This window comes from Neovison vison, chromosome 7 (genome assembly GCF_020171115.1).
Source record: "Neovison vison isolate M4711 chromosome 7, ASM_NN_V1, whole genome shotgun sequence".
Taxonomy (NCBI): Eukaryota; Metazoa; Chordata; class Mammalia; order Carnivora; family Mustelidae; genus Neogale; species Neogale vison.
This window is the reverse complement of record NC_058097.1, coordinates 200,482,164-200,500,138: the sequence shown is the minus strand read 5'-3', so window position 1 is coordinate 200,500,138 and position 17,975 is coordinate 200,482,164. Positions and strand designations below refer to the sequence as shown.

General features: G+C 54.4%; 2 protein-coding genes and 1 non-coding gene across 3 annotated transcripts; 1 reads left to right on the top strand and 2 right to left on the bottom strand.

Moving 5' to 3' along the window:
* FAM89B (family with sequence similarity 89 member B) lies at window positions 1-1,621 on the bottom strand. Its single transcript, XM_044259672.1, has 2 exons — window positions 1,240-1,621; window positions 1-828 (listed from the first exon to the last, which is right to left on the bottom strand). Exons 1-2 carry the CDS (start codon window positions 1,537-1,539, stop codon window positions 550-552), a joined length of 579 nt encoding a protein of 192 aa, XP_044115607.1. The 5' UTR covers window positions 1,540-1,621; the 3' UTR covers window positions 1-549.
* An 808-nt stretch (window positions 1,622-2,429) lies between these two features.
* ZNRD2 (zinc ribbon domain containing 2) lies at window positions 2,430-3,748 on the bottom strand. The gene is made up of 4 exons (XM_044259671.1): window positions 3,645-3,748; window positions 3,397-3,548; window positions 3,175-3,259; window positions 2,430-2,808 (listed from the first exon to the last, which is right to left on the bottom strand). The coding sequence occupies exons 1-4, from the start codon at window positions 3,661-3,663 to the stop codon at window positions 2,465-2,467; spliced, it is 600 nt and encodes a 199-aa protein (XP_044115606.1). The 5' UTR covers window positions 3,664-3,748; the 3' UTR covers window positions 2,430-2,464.
* Window positions 3,749-9,667: 5,919 nt separating this feature from the next.
* Window positions 9,668-9,740, top strand: TRNAW-CCA. The gene has a single exon. It is a non-coding gene; the product is annotated as a tRNA-Trp (tRNA).
* Window positions 9,741-17,975: the final 8,235 nt, after the last annotated feature.

Sequence of the window (17,975 nt, the reverse complement as noted above, 5' to 3'; positions counted from 1 at the left end):
AACGCTGAGAGAGTATTTATTTACCTACGTGCCCAAGAGTCTGGCCCCTAAACTTAAATATCCAGCACGGAGCCTTGGCCCTCCCGGCCGTGGGTGGGTGCAAGAATGGGGATGCCCTGGTTTAGAGCAGTGGAACCCAGGGACCAGAGGTGGGATGCCCCTGAGCCAGCAGCTGCCAATAGCAGCAAAAGGTGAAAAGGAGATGGGAACCAGGCACTCATCCCAATCCCAGAGACGTCAAGGGGAGTGCCAGATGCTTTGGGCCCCACCACCAGACAGCAGGTTGGCCAAGCTGGGGTGCACACATGTGGGAGGAGTGGAGGTTTGGTGCCATGGGCCAAGGCTGTAGCCCAGGTGCCTGCCCCAGTGCTAGCTAACCAGAGTCGGGAGAGAGGGCGTTGGCAATTTTACCTCTGAGGGGCCCAAAGGTTTGCCTTCTTGTGAAGTGAGGTGGTACAGGGAAAGCAGGCACTAGAAGTCTGAGTACTGACTACGGGCTGAGTTTCTGAGCCTTTTGCATGGGTGCGTGTTCCCCCCACCCCCAGCTCTTCAGAGGCTGATGTGAAAGGCATCCTGCAGCCACTGGTCCCGGGCATTGTGTGTCTGGGGCACAGTGAGGGGTGGCGGGTCCGGGGGCAGGCTGGCATCGGGAGGCTCATCGTCATCAGACAGGCCAGCATCAGGTGGATAAGAGCTGTCTGAGTGCAGGGAGGATGACAGGTCCTGGCACAGGCTCAAGTCTTGGCACAGGTGCTTATAGTCTTGGATTGACTCGTACAGGCCCCACAGCTGGCACAGCAGGGACATGTCCAGCTGCCGCAGCCCCACCTGCAAAAGACTGAGGGTGGGCTGGGGTTGGGGTCCAGGCCACCCTCAGCCCTAGCCAATCTTCCTGCACCTCTCTAAGCAACAAACTTTTGTGGACAGCCGACGCCATCTACAAGCTGTGAATCTTTAGACAAGTCACTGACCCTCATCTGTAAAATAGGGGTAACATTTACCTAGCAAGATGGAATAAAGTAACATGAGTAAAGCACTTAAAAATACATGGTAACTACTGGCATAAACGGCAACTATAATCATTGTTACTGTAACCCCTCTGACCCAACCCGCTTCTGCAGTTCTTCTGACGCTCAAGCCATGAGATCCCGGTTACTGGCCTCTGACTGCGCTCCGCCCCGGGACCTTCAAGCTCAACTGCAGCCCCCCGCCAGGCTGGCCCGGGGCCCAGCCGCTCACCATCTCCTTGCGCAGCGCTGCTAGTGCTGAGTCGAGATTGACAGGGCGACGCGGGCCGGGGGGACCGGCGGCGGGTCCCGCGTTGGTGGCGCCCGCAGCGTAGCGGGGCCCATCGGGGATACGGGCCGCGCGGCTCAGCTCGTCGTGGATGCGGCTGCGTTGGCTGTAGACGCGCTCCAGCTCCCGCCACGAACCCCCGCTTGCGTTGAGAAGACCGCTGAGGCCGCGCGGTAGCGGAGGGAGCCCGGCTAGGGCGCAGCCAGCACCGCCCGGCGCCTCGGCCGAGGGCAGCCCATTCATGGCCCGGCCGGCGCGGACGGCGATGCTGCCTCTTTCCCTTCAACCCTCCGCCCGGGCGCAGCCCGCAGGCCCCGCACCGCGCGGCCCCGCCGGCCGAGCCCAGCCGCCGCCCGCAGGCCGCGCTTTGTTCCTTCCCCGACTCCTCCGACTCCGCCCCTGCCCCACCCCCTTCGTATGGGCGGGGCCTCTCTTAAAAGGGCTACGGTGGTGGGACCACACCGCGAAAAGCTGAGAAAGGGAACGGGGTATCCACCAGAACCGAGCGAGAAAAAGGGGCGGGGAAAGAGACTGAAAGCGGCGAATGGGGTTCCTTAGCGGTTCTTCTTTGCTCCCCGCAACAAAAATGTGTTTAATTATTCTGCTCAATTTTAACTCCCCAGGGAAAGGATCTAAGCCTGGGGGTGGGGAGTCAGGAAACTTGAGTTAAGTCCACACTGGGTCCCTAACGTGAAACCGGACGCCCTGTCAGTGTCTCGTGTCTGAGTACCTTGACTGGGCATGAGGTGGGTCAGGATGATGGGATCAGAATGCTCAGGGGACAGAGAAGATACCAAAAGGGGCTGGAACCCAAAATCTCACTCAAGACTGGGAACTGAGCACTGGACGGCTGAGAAGCAGCAGGGATGCCGCAGAGGTCCATCCCTCTTGTTCCTGCTTTTGAGGAGGCTATGACCTCCTCCTCCGAAAGAAAGTATCACATAGTCCTCTCCCTCCCCCCTCATTCTGACTGGGGGAAAGCAAGCACAAACAAGCCCAACGAATCTCTCAGGGCATCAGGGAGAGCAGACAGTGGTAGAGTAAGAGGCCAAAGGTAGGAAAAAGGCAAGTGGAGCTGGAGCTGGCATGCACACTCAGAACCAAGAAAAGAACAAACCACACAAGAGGACAGCTGTTTTTCTAGAGGGTTTTTCTCAGGAGGGGCCTCTCAGTGTTGCAGCTGCCGCAGGCTGCGCAGAGCCTCAGCACAAGCCCGGATTAGGCTACACAGCTGGATGCTGGTCTCCAGGGAGGTGCTAGGGCCCAGCTCAGCTGAGGCCCAGGTCAGCTTCTGCAGGAGGGCCTCCTGTGTGCAGGCGAGGACATCTGTATTTGGAGGCACAACAGGAGGGGGCGGCCCCTGGGCTGCCTTGAGCCCTGCTGCAGCTCCCTCACAGTGCTCTGGACGGGGTACTGGGGGCTGAGGGGCTGGCCGCGAGCCGGAGGGGAGCTCCGAGGCGGAGGCAAGCTGGTGTTCCCGAGCTTGGGAGAGGGCAGCCTGGGCATTCAAAGCTAAAAGAGGAGAAAGTGGATGGAGTGGTCAGGAAGTCTGTCCCCCATCAGCCCTGGGCCACCTCCTCTCTACTGTTCTGGTCTTCCTATGCTTGAGATGTTTTTCCTTCCTCCGTTTTCTTCTTTGTGTCAGAGTTATTCATGCCCTTCCTTCATCTCTCCCATTAGGACTATGCCCAACTGAGCTCAGACTCTTGATAGTGTCTGGCACACGGGTATTTAGTGCTTCTACTGAATGAATGGTCCTAGCCGAAAAGGGAAAGCGCCTTACCTCCGCCTCACCACAGACTCCACTGTCACCTCCCAAACCTACTGTTTCTGGGCCTCTATCACCACGCAGCTTCTCCAAGCACATTCGCCCCTCACCCGGGTTATCTTTATCCACGTCTGAGTCGAGCTCCTGGCAAGCCACGCAGTAGATTTTCCGCTGTTTATCTTGGAGGAGGATCGTCTAGAAGCAGAAAGCACGCGGGCACGGATGAGACACAGGGTGAGACGCAGGGCGATGGGGTCCAGAGAGTTGGGGAAGGGCCGTGCGGCCTGGTCCGCGGTCCCAACCCGGATCCCACGTCCTGAGTCTCTCCTCACCCCGCAGTCCGCGCACGTCTCGCCCAGCATGCGGTAACCACGCAGCAGGTAGTCGCCCATGAGCCGGGAGATGCGATCCTGTCGCTCCCTTCGCGCTTGCAGAACCTTCGTCTCCGCTTCGGTTGGGGGCTCCCAGGAGAAATCGTCGACTTCTGGGGGAAGAGAGGCACAAGAGACAGAGGGGTCTTTCCCGAGCGGGCTACCTCCTGCACCCCTCAACCCTAGGCCCCCACAGCCCAGACCCTCACCAGCACCGTTCAGAGCCATGTTGCCGTTGTCGCCACTAGGCTCACCGGACGTGACGTACAAGCAGAGCGCTTTCCGCTCGGCTCCGCCCCCTCTCTTTAGGCCCAGGATGAGGGCGGAAATGGCGCCTGTCAGACGTCACGTTGCCCGTAGTGGGGCGTGTCTGCTGCTGGAGCTCTTGGGCTGTGGGCGAGCTCCTCCGCGCGAACCGGGTAGACGAACTTTGGGCTCGCTGGGCCGCAGGACGGGAGTCTCCGGGCTAACGCCGCTCGGGTCGCAGGACCTGAAAGTGGCTGCGCGGGGTCGCCCTTCCTGCCCGCCGCAGATGGGGACCACTTGGTTTGAGAAATCCCCGCTCCCTGAACACTGGACTCGATTTCCGCCCCCCACCCCAACCTTCTGTGTTCTTTTTCTTTAAGCATCCTCTCCCTTATTAGGTTTGGAGAAGCCAGAGGGGGCAGGCAATGGTGCCCTAAAGTGTAGCCTGAAGGGCCTTAGGGCGGTTCGCAGGGCAGGGGAGAAGGAGCTAGGATTAGACACCCCCCCCCCGTAATCTCATTGGCAACCTCCTCCTTTAACTAGACAGCAAATACTTCTGCATTCTTACCTGGAGGTTGAACGCCCTTCTCCTGGCCCCATCTTCCTTCTACATAGATTGCCTGAAACTGCTATTTTCTGACCCTTGCTGCCGCCTGCTTACTTGGAGAGACCTGTGCCCCTCTTCACTGTCTCCATCTACTGGCAGGCTCTAGGGCAGCAGTGCTCCTGACTCTGGGCCTGACCCTAGGTAAGTTATGCCAAGCTGACTAGAGGACCTCTTGAACTCTAGCCGGCCTGTACAGACCCTCCAGGTCCATACTGTCTTCAGCTCCCAGTCCCATCCTCAATTTCTCAGTGCACCTTCTGTCACCGTCATGGCCAGTATCCACTCAGCCAACAGCTATTCTTCCTGGCACCAACTAAGACTCCGGCTCTCCTCCTTCTGTTTAATCCCTATCATTTACTCCTCATGACAACCTTATCGGGAAGGTACTACTGTTATCCCCACCTTGCAGAACAGGAAACAATTATTTTAAAACATAAATCAGGGGACGCTTGGGTGGCACAGTCAGTTAAACATCTGCCTTCAGCTCAGGTCATGATCCTAGGGTCCTGGGATCGTGTTCTACATCGCCCTTCTTGCTTGGGGAGAGCCTGCTTCTCCCTCTGCCAGCCACTCCTCCTGCTTGTGCTCTCTCTTTCTCCCTCTCTCCAACAAAATAAACAAAATCTTCAAAAATAAATAAGTGAATAAATAAATAAACAAACATAAATCAAGGGGTACTTGGGTGGCACAATCAGTTGAGCATCAGACTTTTGGTGTTGGTAAGGTCGTGACCTTGGGGTTGTGGGATCAAACCTACATGGGGCTCTGCACTCAGCTCCCTCTCCCTCTGCCCCTTCCCACTGTGCTCTCACTTAACCGGCAAGACTCTCTCTCTCTCAAATAAATAATAAATAAATCTTTAAAACATAAATCAAGTCAGGGGCGCCTGGGTAGCTCAGTGAATTAAGCCTCTGCCTTGGGCTCAGGTCATGATCTCAGGATCCTGGGATCGAGCCCCGCATGGGGCTCCCTGCTCAGCGGGGAGCCTGCTTCCCCCACTCTCTCTCTGCCTGCCTCTCTGTCTACTTGTGATCTCTGCCTGTCAAATAAACAAATAAAGAATTAAAAAAACATAAATCGGGTCATACCACTCTTTTGCTTGAAACTCTCTGGCATCTCCCAATCAACCTTAGACAAAAATCCAAAATCCTTACTGTGGTCTCCAAGGTCCTACAGATCTGGCTCCTGGCCCCCCTCAACCCTTCCCACCCTCCCTACAATCCCGTCCCACTACTCAAGAGAATTGCCATCATCTTTCTCCCTTCAGAGCCCCTCCATGCCTCAAGTTCTGCAGGAGGATGGACAAGACACAGGCCTGGAATCAGGTTGGCCCGGGTTTGATCCCGGATCCACTGCTTACTGGCTATGTCACCGGGAGTAATTCACTTCACTTCTCTGGACTTCAATTCCTCATCTGTGAAACCAGGTCAGTTAAAGACCTACTTGACAGGGTTGCCTTGAGGATTTAGTGAGATGTGAGGAGTGAGGCGGTTGGAGACCATTGATCACCGCCTCTCTAACGTGAATACAGGTGTAGTGAGCGGAGACATTACCTTGGTTCCAGACTGTCTTTTGCTGGATGTTTGTATAGTGGACAGCCTTGGACAGTAGAGACAACTCGCCCCGCTGGAGCAAAGGGCTGGCGTATTACTGCCCCTTATAAAACACCTGGATGCCCCCAGCTCAGAGTCCCCCCAGGCACCTATAGGAGTCCGGCCGCCTTGCTTTGGCAAGACTTGAGGGGAAGGGGAAGGGACCGAAATGCTCACATTCATGACACTTGTGTGCTGTGAGTAATAAAGTTCTTTAAAAAAAAAAAAAGGATTTTATTTATTCATTTAACAGAGAGAGGCACAGCGAGAGAACACAAGGGGAGAGGGAAAGGGAGAAGCAGGCTTCCCGCTGAGCAGGGAGCCTGATGAGGGACTCGATCTCAGGACCCCGGGATCACAACCCAAGCCTAAGGCAGACACTTAATGGCTGAGCCACCCAGAGCCCCTGAGTAATAAAGTCCTTCATCTCTTACTCAAAAGTCTCACGTTTTTTGCCGGTAGCCACAAAATTGTATCCCCATAACTTGTTTATTTGAAAGTAGGGTGAAATGAGAGACCTTACCACAGTTCTTGACTGTTTGGGCACGGGGGATGAGACATTGACAGAAACATGGTTTTCAGGGGCGCCTGGGTGGCTCAGTGGGTTAAAGCCTCTTCCTTCGGCTCAGGTCATGATCCCAGGATCCTGGGATCGAGCCCCGCATTGGGCTCTCTGCTCAGCAGGGAGCCTGCTTCCCCCTCTCTCTCTCTCTGCCTGCCTCTCTGCCTACTTGTGATTTCTCCCTCTCTGTCAAATAAATAAAATCTAAAAAAAAAAAAAAAAGAAACATGGTTTTCAGTATGAGGACCTCAGGGGTTTACTAACAAGTTCTGAGGGAAGACCAAAGGAATCAGCAACACACATGTTGACCAGATTGTATAATCAACCAAGCAGTAAGGGGTCTTCAACTTTATTTCCTGCTCATGAGGACAAATTGGGGAGGTAGTTACCAGCAGAGTACCCGGATATCGATTCAAGGTCAGCTGCCAGACATCGCCCAGGAGTTACTAACTCTCCTCCGGGTAGAACTGGGGAGTGGAGGGGTCACCCTCGGTCCGCCCCATGGTAACAACCAATCCTAAGACTCATCTAGGGCATACAGAAGTTTCTGTCCCCTTTCAGACAGCACACATACACTAAACATGAATGGAGGGAAATTTACTACCACTACAGACAAAAACCAGATGAATCATTAGAATTTTGCTGGCTCACTTGGGAGGTGAGGCTCACTTGGGAGGTGCTGCTTGTTAAGAGAGAATAAAAACAGCTGAGCCATCTTGCCACTCAGTCCTTCCTACTGTCTGTCATGCCAATCTTATACCCACTCCAAGATGACAGTAAAAGGTCTCAGGGTTTTTTGTTTGTTTGGTTGGTTGGTTGGTTTGGTTTTTTCCCTTCCAGGGAGTCCTGGCTGCTTATATAAGGGAGATTTATCCCACTCAGGGAGACTCTCTTGAGACAGACCAACTCCCATAGAAAACCACAGATGAGTCATTGATTACTCTTAGTGTTCTTATCGTCTTAGTTTGGGTTTACAACGCTGCTCAAAGGTGACCCAAAGAAATCCAGTTAAATTCTTGCGATCAGCCCCACTTAGGAAACGCTCCTAGCCCTTATATTAAAACCAGGCCAAAACAGATGTTATTATCACAGTCAGACAGAAATAGCTTCTATCAAGGTAGACCCCTTTAAAAGAAAAGTCACAGCTGCGTGACTCAAGCCCAAGTAAGGACAGACATCTATAGAGCACTCCACCCAATGCCGGTGGAATGCATATCCTCAAGCATACATGGAACATTCTCCAGAATAGAGTATATGTTAAACCATAAAGCAAGTCTCAATAAACTTAAAAGGGCTGGAATCATACAGAATATGTTCTCAGACCACAATGCAATGAAACTAGCAATAACAGGAGGAAACTGGGGAAATTCACAAATATGTGGAAATTAAACAACACACTCTTAAATAACTAATGGGTCATAGAAGAAATCACAGGGGAAATTAGAAGCTTCTTTAAGATTTATTTTAAAAATCTTTAAAAACACAACAAACTAGAACTTACAAGTTGCAACCAAAGCAGTGCTTAGAGGGAAATTTATAGTTGTCAAGTCTACATTTATAAAAAGAAAAGACCTAAAATCAGTAACTTAAATATCCACCTAAAGAACGTAGAAAAAGAAGGACAAGCTAAACCCAAAGCGAGCAAAAGGAAGGCTGTAATGAAGATTAGAGAAAATCAGCTAACCTACAAGTTCAACGAAAAGATCAACGAAATTGACAAACCTTCATCTATATGGACCAACTCAAGCCCAGCTTAGCCAAAGGGCATGAACCTTGCAGGTCCAACTGGAAAGCAAGTTTTGTTTGTTACATGATGTGTTTGCTACATCCAGGAGTACCTAAATGCCAGGTAGATAATGTCAGCAATAGTAACCCTACCACCCAATAGAAAGTTTTAGATGGTAACATTTTCAGCTAACTGTGGAAACAAATCAGAGTAGACCAGGCTAGATCACTTATGTAGATGCCCATGCTAAAGGGTCATTCTCTAATGAGACTGACAGAAATCAAGCTGTTGGTTGATCCTGCATTGTCCAGATTGTCTCCATTTCTGCCTGGATCCCTCAACATACCAGACATGGCCACAGGTCCGCCATCATAGAATGGGCACAAAATAAGGGACTCTGGGGGCGCCTGGGTGGCTCAGTGGGTTAAAGCCTCTGCCTTCGGCTCAGGTCATGATCCCAGGATCCTGGGATCGAGCCCCACATTGGGCTCCCTGCTCAGCAGTGAGCCTGCTTCCCCCTCTCACTCTCTGCCTGCCTCTCTGCCTACTTGTGATCTCTGCCTGTCAAATAAATAAATAAAATCTTAAAAAAAAGAAAATAAGGGACTCTGTGCTTCTGGTGCCACTCCACGCCAGACTTGTGATTCCCGGCAACGTTCATCTGTTTTTCCTGGGACTAGAGAGGCCAGAGTATATGCCGTGTTGCCTCTGTTCACTCCTGAGGGGTTGAATACATAGAACCTTTCACTCCCTCTTGGGGCTATCGGTGATGCCTCACACTTTTGTGGTTACACGGGTGCTGCTCCAGTCCAACCAGCCAACTGCGGCCACATCATTGTGGTTCTTTTTTTTTTTTTTTTTTTTTTTTTTTTTTTTTTTTTAAAGATTTTATTTATTTATTTGACAGAGAGAAATCACAAGTAGGCAGAGAGGCAGGCAGAAAGAGAGGAGGAAGCAGGCTCCCTGCCGAGCAGAGAGCCCGATGCGGGACTCGATCCCAGGACCCTGAGATCATGACCTGAGCCGAAGGCAGCGGCTTAACCCACTGAGCCACCCAGGCGCCCCATCATTGTGGTTCTTGATACTAATCTGTGTTTTTAACTTTCTGGATGATTTGATCTAGCAACAGGGTGACTTTTATCCCAAAAGCCACTCCATAATGGGCTTATAGTCTAGGGATATGGTTGCCCTTCCAAACCTTCTCTCAGCCCCAGGCATTGGGTGTTGAAGTAACCTCCTCAAATATAAACTCAAAAAGCCTGTGACTCTTGATCTCGGGGTCATGAGTTCAAGTCCCACGTTGGGGGTAGAGTTTACTTAAAACAAAACCTCAGGAAAATTTCTGGCCCTCCCTCCTGGTCCACACATCTCAATATAGCAGTTCAGTCCCTGAATGTGGCTGTGCCCAGGATGGAGCCATCTCCCTTTGGTCAGGTCCTTTGTCATGATCAGGATGAGAGGGGTGGAGCTTAGACCAGTTCTAAAAAATTCACTGGAGTGCCTGGTTGGCTCAGTCAGTAGAGCATGGGACTCCAAATCTCAGGGTTGTGAGTTCGAGCCCCACACTGGGTATAGAGATTACTTACATAAAAATTCAGACTTCTACACTCACCATTCCTAGATGTAGGATTCTTTCTTTCCCCTAACACTGGCCCCAGCCTGGCTGGTGCGTCTCCTGGGGGGCAGCTCAGTCAAAAGGGGGCCTACAATCGTGGGTCAACCACCTAGTTTCTCTTGTTGGGCTTCATGGGCCTGGATCATGAGAATAAGAGGAGTGCTCTGTGCGTACCTCTCTGAGTCCCCGGAAGTGGCCCACATGTAGACTGGGGGACATGATGAGTCCATGTAAGTTGGTTTTTTGTTTTGTTTTGTTTAGATTTTATTTGTTTATTTGACAGACAGAGATCACAAGTAGGCAGAGCGGCAGGCAGAGAAAGAGAGAGAAAGAGGGAAGCAGGCTCCCCACTGAGCAGAGAGCCCGATGTGGGACTCGATCCCAGGACCCCTGGATCATGACCTGAGCCGAAGGCAGAGGCCTAACCCACTGAGCCACCCAGGCGCCCCAAGTCCATGTAAGTTTTATAAAAACGTCCTTGTCCTTCTTGCACCAGACCCTTCCAGATGAAAGGTTTAAGTAGGGAATGACTGGGAAAAGGGGACGTTCTAGTTACTGGAACAGAACAGATGGATTTTGTAACATTGAAGGAAAACGACCACCTCAGCAGCTGGGGAAGGAGGACCTCAGACACAGGAGACACGGAGGAAGCAGAGACATTAATGATCGTTGCCTTTCTGGCCACCAGAACCTCCCTTACTGAGGTCAACATCCTGGTGCCACTCACCCAAACTCTCGCAAGGGGTTTAAATTTAACTGACTGCTGGGCCTGCTGTCCTCAGTTCTGACCTGCTGGATTGTCATTCCGCTTAACTTACTGAAAGCCTGGAAGGAGCAGAGAGCCGCCTCACCTCCAATACTTTCCACACAAAACACCTGCCAACCCCAGGACCCCCAGGTGTCTTCCTCACCCAGTCATAGCCATCACCACTCACAATTCCCTGGGGTAGATGAATGCCATCTGGCTGGTGGCATGGACAAATGGGACAGGTTGGGCCATTAGTCAATCCCCCCAAAACAAGGACTAGACTCAATGATTTAACTTGGACTGGGAACTCTAAGGCTACCAGCTTGTGGAGAGGCCAATGGGAGGCACCATCAACCTGTGCTCCCTAACTGATAGAGTTTTGTCCAACTTGGGCTGGGTGGGGGGGGGCGCCAGGTTTCTTCCCAGAAGCACCATGTGCACCCTTGAGACTAGCCAACTTGTGTGGAAGTCAACGAGTAACTTGCCTCTTTCTTGAAAACAGGATGACTTGAACTGTATCCCCAACTTTAGTTGAAATAATCAATGGCACCACCTTGGCCTGGACGGCTTTTGGGAGAGCTTTCCTTCACCAGCTCACTGGTGCTGTAGAAGATAGGATTTCCCTGGACTTCTTCCTTACAGGGCCGGGCAGAGTATGTGCAGCTGTTCATATAAGCTGCTCCACGGCGAGTAACCCTTCCAGCCAAATGGACAGGTTGTTACAGAAAGCTAAGGAGCAGCCACCTTGCCTTTGTCAGGGAGATCGGACGCTTTATGAAATTGTTCAGCTAGGACCTCCTGAGGGTCGTGGTTGAGGTAAGGGCTATAAACTGGCCTCATCTTGGCCTTGATGTCCTGTTGAGAGCAGCCTTAAGAAATGCCGCATGTGACAAATTGGACAGATTTGGTTTCTGACCCTGTTGAACAGGTGCCAATAGAGTGGTGCAGCCTTGGGAAAATCTGCCAAAATCAAAGACAGTTCCAATGTGAGGGTTGGTTGTTCTTGCAAAACAACTATCCAGGAGTCTCTTGAGTTTCTGCTCATTTTGCAGAAATGTGAGAGAGGCCGGGCCTCCCTTGTCCAGGACTTTTCTCAGGGATGTAGGTATAGTAAGCAATCATGGAAGATGAAGACGAAGTCTCCTCCAGAGCCAAGTGCGGACATGCTTGCTGGCCACTAGAAAAGATTTGAGTGCTCTAAGGTTAGAATTCTCTCCATACTGCAATGCACTGTGTGCAGACATTTGTCTGGCCCACTGGTGCCACCTCTGTGGGACTTAGGGACAGGGAGACTAATGTCAATAGGCTGGTGATCACACTGTTCACTATGCCGTGAGTGATGAAGTCCTTTGTCTCTGACCCAGGAATCTCGTGTCTTCTGCCCACGCGCACAAAACAATGGTGAGCTCCCTTGTTAGTCAGCAAGTGGGGGATAATCTCAGCCCCTTCCCAGGGCGTCTGTTTTCTTTGGGGCAGGCACTGTGCTAAGAGATTTGCATGACTTATCTCACTTAATGCTCGTGGTGACACTGAGAATTAGGTTTTCTCATCATCCCCAAGTTACAGATGACGAAGCTGAGGCTTGGCCAGATAAGAGATTTCTCCATGATCACTCAGTTGGGACGCTGCAGGCCTGGGACTCCCTCCAGGCATTGCACCTCTAGACCCTGATTCTCAGTGGGCTTTTCCTGTGTCTGAAAGGTGGAAAAGGGTAGCAGGGCCGAAGATCTTGTCTAATTGATAGAGCATGAAGAAAGGTTCGTTTCAATTTCCAATCCCATCTCCCAGCTCCCTTCATCTCTCAGTGGCACATCGGAGTGACTCAGTGACAGCCACTCTCACCAGAGTGTCTTCTGAGAGAGATGCTCCAGGGCAGAACTGTCCCCTCCAGGCCTCTGAAACTTTCCACCGTCATCTTCAGAACTGATGAGTAGTCCCACCCCCTTACTCCCCAGAGCCAGGTTTTTCTTCAGAGCCCGGAAGCTTTGCAAAGACACTCAGAACTCTGAAGCGTCCACTAAGGGGTTCCTTAACATCAGCTCATTTGATTCCATGTCTAACAAGGAGGAAATTGAGACCCAGAGAAGTTGAAGGATTTTCCCAATTCCCATAGTTAGTTCAGGACGCAGCCAGGAAAATCTAAGACCACTGTGCTATGCCGCCTCTTGAACTAGAACTTCCTTATGCAGATGGCTGATGCCCTGTCCCGCCAAGTCCCCTAAGGAGGCACCAGGAGCCCTGGGTTTGAATCCTGGCTCTGCCGTTGACGGGCGGTGTGACCTCAGCCAAGTCCCTTGCCTTCTCTGGGCCTCAAGAACCCTCTCAGTAGAAAGAGCCTTCCCTAACATTTAAGCAGTCCAAACACGTCCTGGGTCTGCTCCCCTGCTTCCTCTTTGTCCTAATTCCAGCAGAGCCCCTCGTTGCCCTCAGGGCGTCACACACCCATCTTTAGCACATTTGTGGGACCCGTCCCTTTCCTCTCTCCCAGGAGCACTCTGTCGGTTCTGGATCAGGCAGGCTGGAGTGGTCTCTCGGGTCACTCAGGTAATTGGGTCACTCACCTGATGACCTGAGTCTAATCACTTCATCTTTCAAAGCCTCCGTTGCCCCCTTTGCAGGGTCACTGGAAGAATGCTATAACGGAGCAGTGCAAAGTGCGCGGTATGCGGTGGGCCCTCTCGTGGTCTCACTCCATTTAGTCAATCAACAAACTTCAGCACCCTCTGTGTGCCAGGCCCTGTGCTGGGATCTGGAGACAAAGGTGTGCCTTCCTGAGAGGGCGGGGAGACAGACAGTAAATAAGTAAACATACCCATTAAGAGGAATGTTCCAAGCTGTGATGAATCCCCAGCAGGAAGCAAACAGGCTATGGGACCCAGAGGGCCAGGAGTGGCTGTTTTAGAGAAAGACATAGAGGCAGGAACCCTAGACAAGAAGGATCACCCCTACCCCACACCCACCCCACCTCCCAACCCCTCAGAAGCAAGAGGGGAGCAAAGAGAAGCCACCGGATTTTTTATTTATTTATTTATTCATTTATTTATTTATTTGACAGAAAGAGAGAGATCACAAGTAGGCAGAGAAGGGCGGGGGTGGGGGGAAGCAGGCTCCCTGCTGAGCAGGGAGCCCAATGCATGGCTCAATCCCAGGACCCTGAGATCATGACCTGAGCCGAAGGCGGCGGCGTAAGCCACTGAGCCACGCAGGCACCCCAGGGGTGTTTTCGTTCTTTCTTTTTTTTTTTTAATTTTTTTTTAAAGATTTTATTTATTTATTTGACAGACAGAGACCACAAGTAGGCGGAGAGGCAGGCAGAGAGAGGAGGAAGCAGTCTCCCCATGGAGCGGAGAGCCCAATGTGGGGATCGATCCCAGGATCCTGGGATCATGACCTGAGCCAAAGGCAGAGGCTTTAAACCACTAAGCCATACAGGTGCCCCCCCCTTTTAAATTTTTATTTATTTACTTGAGAGAGAGAGTGAGAACAGAAGTGGGGTGAGGGGCACAGGGAGAAGCAGACTCCTGACTGAGTGGTGGGGGGTACACAACTGGATCCCAGGACTTTGAGACCATGACCTGAGCCAAAGGCCAACGCTTAAACGACTGAGCCACCCAGGCGCCCCCCACTGGAGGTTTTTAAGACAGGGAGTAGCATGAGGTTTTTAAAAGCTGACTGTCGCCAGGTAGAGGAGGGACCAGGGCAGGTACGAGTGGCTGTGGGGAGACGTCTTAGGTGCTGAAAATGATCTAGAATGATGGAAAAGGGCATGGTCTCCTTGGACTTGCAGAAGAACTCCATCTAGGAGGCATGGAAGCATGCCTGTAGATTCTAGGGGGTGGGACAGCTGGATGAGGTGACACAGGAGATGAGAATAGACAGTGACCAGGCCAACGATATCCCGCGAGTCGGACTGTCACAGTCTGCCCTGCTGGTCCACGTTGCCTCCTTGTTCTCCTTGCTTCATGGCTAACCTCATGTCCTAAAGCCCCCCAGGGGCCCCTGCCCACAGACTTCTTTTGGGGTTCGGCCCCTGGGAGGCCTAGGTGCTCAAGAGGAGACTAGAGTAGTGTTTATTTCCCCAGCCCCTTCCCTGAGGCAGCAGGTGAACTGATGCTGAGGGTCTCTGCGGCAGGCCCCCGCTCCAGCTCCCTGTGACTCCGGGCTGGGGTTAGTGGGGCAATGGATCCCTCCCAGCCCCTTCAGCGGCCAGGGCTTCCCTCGGTTGCCCCTGAAGGTCCCCTAGCGCTCTGTAAAAGCCCCTCCCATCTAGCCACCTCAGTCACCCACATTAGGGTGCCCTCGGTTCCCTGCTGGCTCCCCACTGGGCTTAAGGAATTTGGTAATGACAATAGATAACATTTACTGAGCACTCAGTACATGGGCTGGGAGCTCACATCACTGCCCCCAAGTCACCACCCCGTCCCTCTTTCAGCCGAAGCAGGAGACACTGTTGGCTCCAGGCTCCAAACACTCCTCTCACTCCTCCCCATCGTGTCCCTGGTTTTCCTCTGGGCTCTCTCCAGCGGCTCCTTCTGAATTGCTTCTGACTCTGCCTTCACTCCCTGACCTGGGAATGGGGACCTCACTGGCTCACCCAGGACCACCCCCTTTCTCCCAGGGTAAGCCCATCCTTTCCCATAGCCAGCGATGCCCTTTATGCTGGGGACCCCAGGCCTATGTCCGCAGGCCAGACATGCTGTCTGAGCTCCAGCCCTCCGGGCTGAGATGTCTCTGTTTGGAGGATACAAGCATCCCACACTCAACAAGCCGCAAGCAGAAGTCCAGCCTCTTCCCCATGTCCCCCTCTCCTCTGCCGCTTTCCTCACCCACCCACAGGCTTGAGCCACAACCCTGGAGCCGCCTGCCTCTCTGGTCCCTGCCACTCCCCCAGTGTCTAGATCCCCCCTCGAAATACATCATCTCTTCGGGGATGCTGGCAACAGCACCCCCTCTTGCCCTGATACAGTCCCATTGCGATGAAAAGAAAACCCAAATTCCTCATGGTGGCCTTCCACCTCCATATTCTCTCTGCCCTTCGCACCCTGTTGCTTCGCTTTCTTCTCTTAGTTCCTAGAAGGACTGAATCTCTCTCCCCTCCCCTCCCCGGGCCCTGCATGCGCCCTGTAAACTGTCTCTTGACCCCTGGGCTCTGATCCCTCTGGCCCCCCACAGGTTTCCCTCCTGCTTGGCTGGCTTCGCCTGCGCCCTGTGAACTCGTGTTCCTCCCCAAGCCTCCCGCTTCCAAGTCCCTTTGCCAGGGGGCCTTCCTGGACCTCCGGGTCCCAGTGCTCTCTTGCTCCCAGTTCTAATGTTCTTGGTCACAGCACCGGCCTCTATGGTAACCACCATCCGGTGTGAATTGATTTGTGTCACGTGTCCGGGCTCCACCCACCCAGAGGCTCCCAGAAGGCAGGGACTGGTTCTATCTCTTACCTCGAGGTTGGTAGGTGGTAGGTTCTCGGTCTGTTGAATGACTAGAGCCCCATTTCACAGGTGAGAAAACTGAGGCTCGGAGCGATTAAGACTCTATGCCTGGTCTGTTTGTGCTGTGTTCCCAGGGGAGCCACAGCCTGCTCTGGGGTCAGGGGAGAGTCAGGTTCAAATGAGTGTGAGGAAAAAATGACCACAGAACGCTCAGCCCCGCACCTGGCAGGTGTAAGCACTGAGCATTGCTCCCTGTGTCAGTGTGCGACGTGCACCCTGGGGGAGGCCGGCGCTGCCCCCCACTTTGGGATTCCAGCAGCTTGGATCCCGAGGACGTGGTCTCACCCCATCCCCGCATCCCCAGGCTGTATGAACAGGTCAGAGCTCACAGAGCAATTCGGGCAGGGGCTGCACTTACGGGTCTCTCTCAGCCCCTCCAAAACAACCCCAAAAAATCCATCCTCAAAGGAAAAACTGTGAGTTCCTTCGACAGGTGTTCCTGAAGGCCAGTCCCCGAAGGCCCTCCCCTCAGTCAGACTGCCACCGTTAGTGCCAGGCGGGAGACGGTTTGGTGGCACTCAGACTTGGCAATGTCCTGCTCTGGATACCCTGGTCACACCCGCCCCCTGCCCAGTTCTCTGAGTCAGACACTGAGTCCTGGGGTCTCCTGGCCAGGCCCTGCGGCTATGGCTGGGGCCCCAGGACACTGCAGCCCTCCAGGGCCTCCCTTCCAGACCAGTGGACAGGCCTGGCTCCTCTCCAGCTTTACCAAGCTCAAGGCCCCTCCCCAGCCCCTGCCAACCCCTGCCCTGGGGCCCTGCTGTGCCTCTCCCCAGCCCCCTGGGCCCTCAAGCAGCACCCCCCACCTCCCGGCTGTTAGCCTGGGAAGGGGGCCAGGCCCTGAGCTCAGACCTTGGCGATTCCAGAGTGTCTGAGGCCCAGAGCCAGCCCCGCCAGCCCGGCCAGACAAGGCGAAGGGGGGTGGGGGCAGGGTGGGCACCAGGAAGCCATTTGGGGGGGGGGGTTTGGCAGGGAAGTCGGCTCTCCAGCTTTGTTCTTTCTGCCCTCTTCTGGACCCCTCACGGAGCCCCTGGCCAAAGGGTGCCCTCTCCTTGAGCCTATCCTCCGAGGGGAGTGGACCGGCACTAATGAGAAGTGACTCTGGGGTGGTGAGCCCCCCGCCTGCGCAAGGGAGGCTGGGAAAGGGCTGAGAGGCCAGGGTTCCAGCCCCACCTGGCCGCCCCGGGGCCCTCCCCCGGCCTCGGTTTCCCGCTCCGACGCGGCCTCGCCGCCCCGCCCGGAGGAATCCGGCGGGCCGCCCGGCGTCCCAGGTGAGGGCCCCCTGGAAAGCGCCCAGCGCGGCGGCGGCGGCAGCGGCGGGTTCCGGCGGGGCGGGCATCTGGGGCGGGGACCGCCCCCGGCCTCCGCCCGCCCGCACGCCCTCGCTCCTCCGGGCGGCCGCGGCGACGCTTGAAACAGAAAAAAAAAAAAAAACTGTCTCCCTGGCCCCGGGCCAGCGTCCCAGCCCCCCTCGCCGCCGCCGCCGCGCCGCAGCCAGGGAAAACAACTGCTCACTTCTCCCTGCGTCCGCCCCGCGCGCTCCCTGCTTCCCGGCGGCCGCGGGAGCCCAGCCCGGCCGGGGGAGGCGCGGAGCGGGCCGGCCGCCCGGCCTTCCTCTCCCCTCGCTCCTCCTCTCCGCCTCAACTCGCTCGGCCTCCGCGCGGCCGCCTCAGTTTGGGGCCTTCGCAGGCGTCCCCCCGCCCCAATCCCCGGCCCCGGCTCCGGCTCGTGGCGGGGCTCCTTCCCGGGGCTCTGGAAGTTTCTGGGCTCCCCGCAGTCCAGCCTCCATCTCTTTGCCTCGCACCGGGCCCCCCGCCCGCGCCTGCCGTCCCCTGCCTGCGCGCTTCCTCCGTTCCTTTCCCCAGCTGCCCTCTCTCCCCTCTCCCGGGGCTCCCGGCTTGCTACCCCAACTCCTCCCCCCTCCCCGCGCCCGGGCGCCGCGACCGTAGCCCCGGCCCGG

Excerpts from the sequence above, each read along its gene's own strand:
- FAM89B (XM_044259672.1), bottom strand. The coding sequence starts at position 1,539 with ATGAATGGGCTGCCCTCGGCCGAGGCGCCGGGCGGTGCTGGCTGCGCC. Across the intron at positions 829-1,239 it reads CAGCGCTGCGCAAGGAGATG|GTGGGGCTGCGGCAGCTGGA; the intron begins GTGAGCGGCTGG and ends AGTCTTTTGCAG.
- ZNRD2 (XM_044259671.1), bottom strand. Across the intron at positions 3,260-3,396 it reads AGACGTGCGCGGACTGCGGG|ACGATCCTCCTCCAAGATAA; the intron begins GTGAGGAGAGAC and ends TTCTGCTTCTAG. Across the intron at positions 2,809-3,174 it reads CGTGGATAAAGATAACCCGG|CTTTGAATGCCCAGGCTGCC; the intron begins GTGAGGGGCGAA and ends CTCCTCTTTTAG.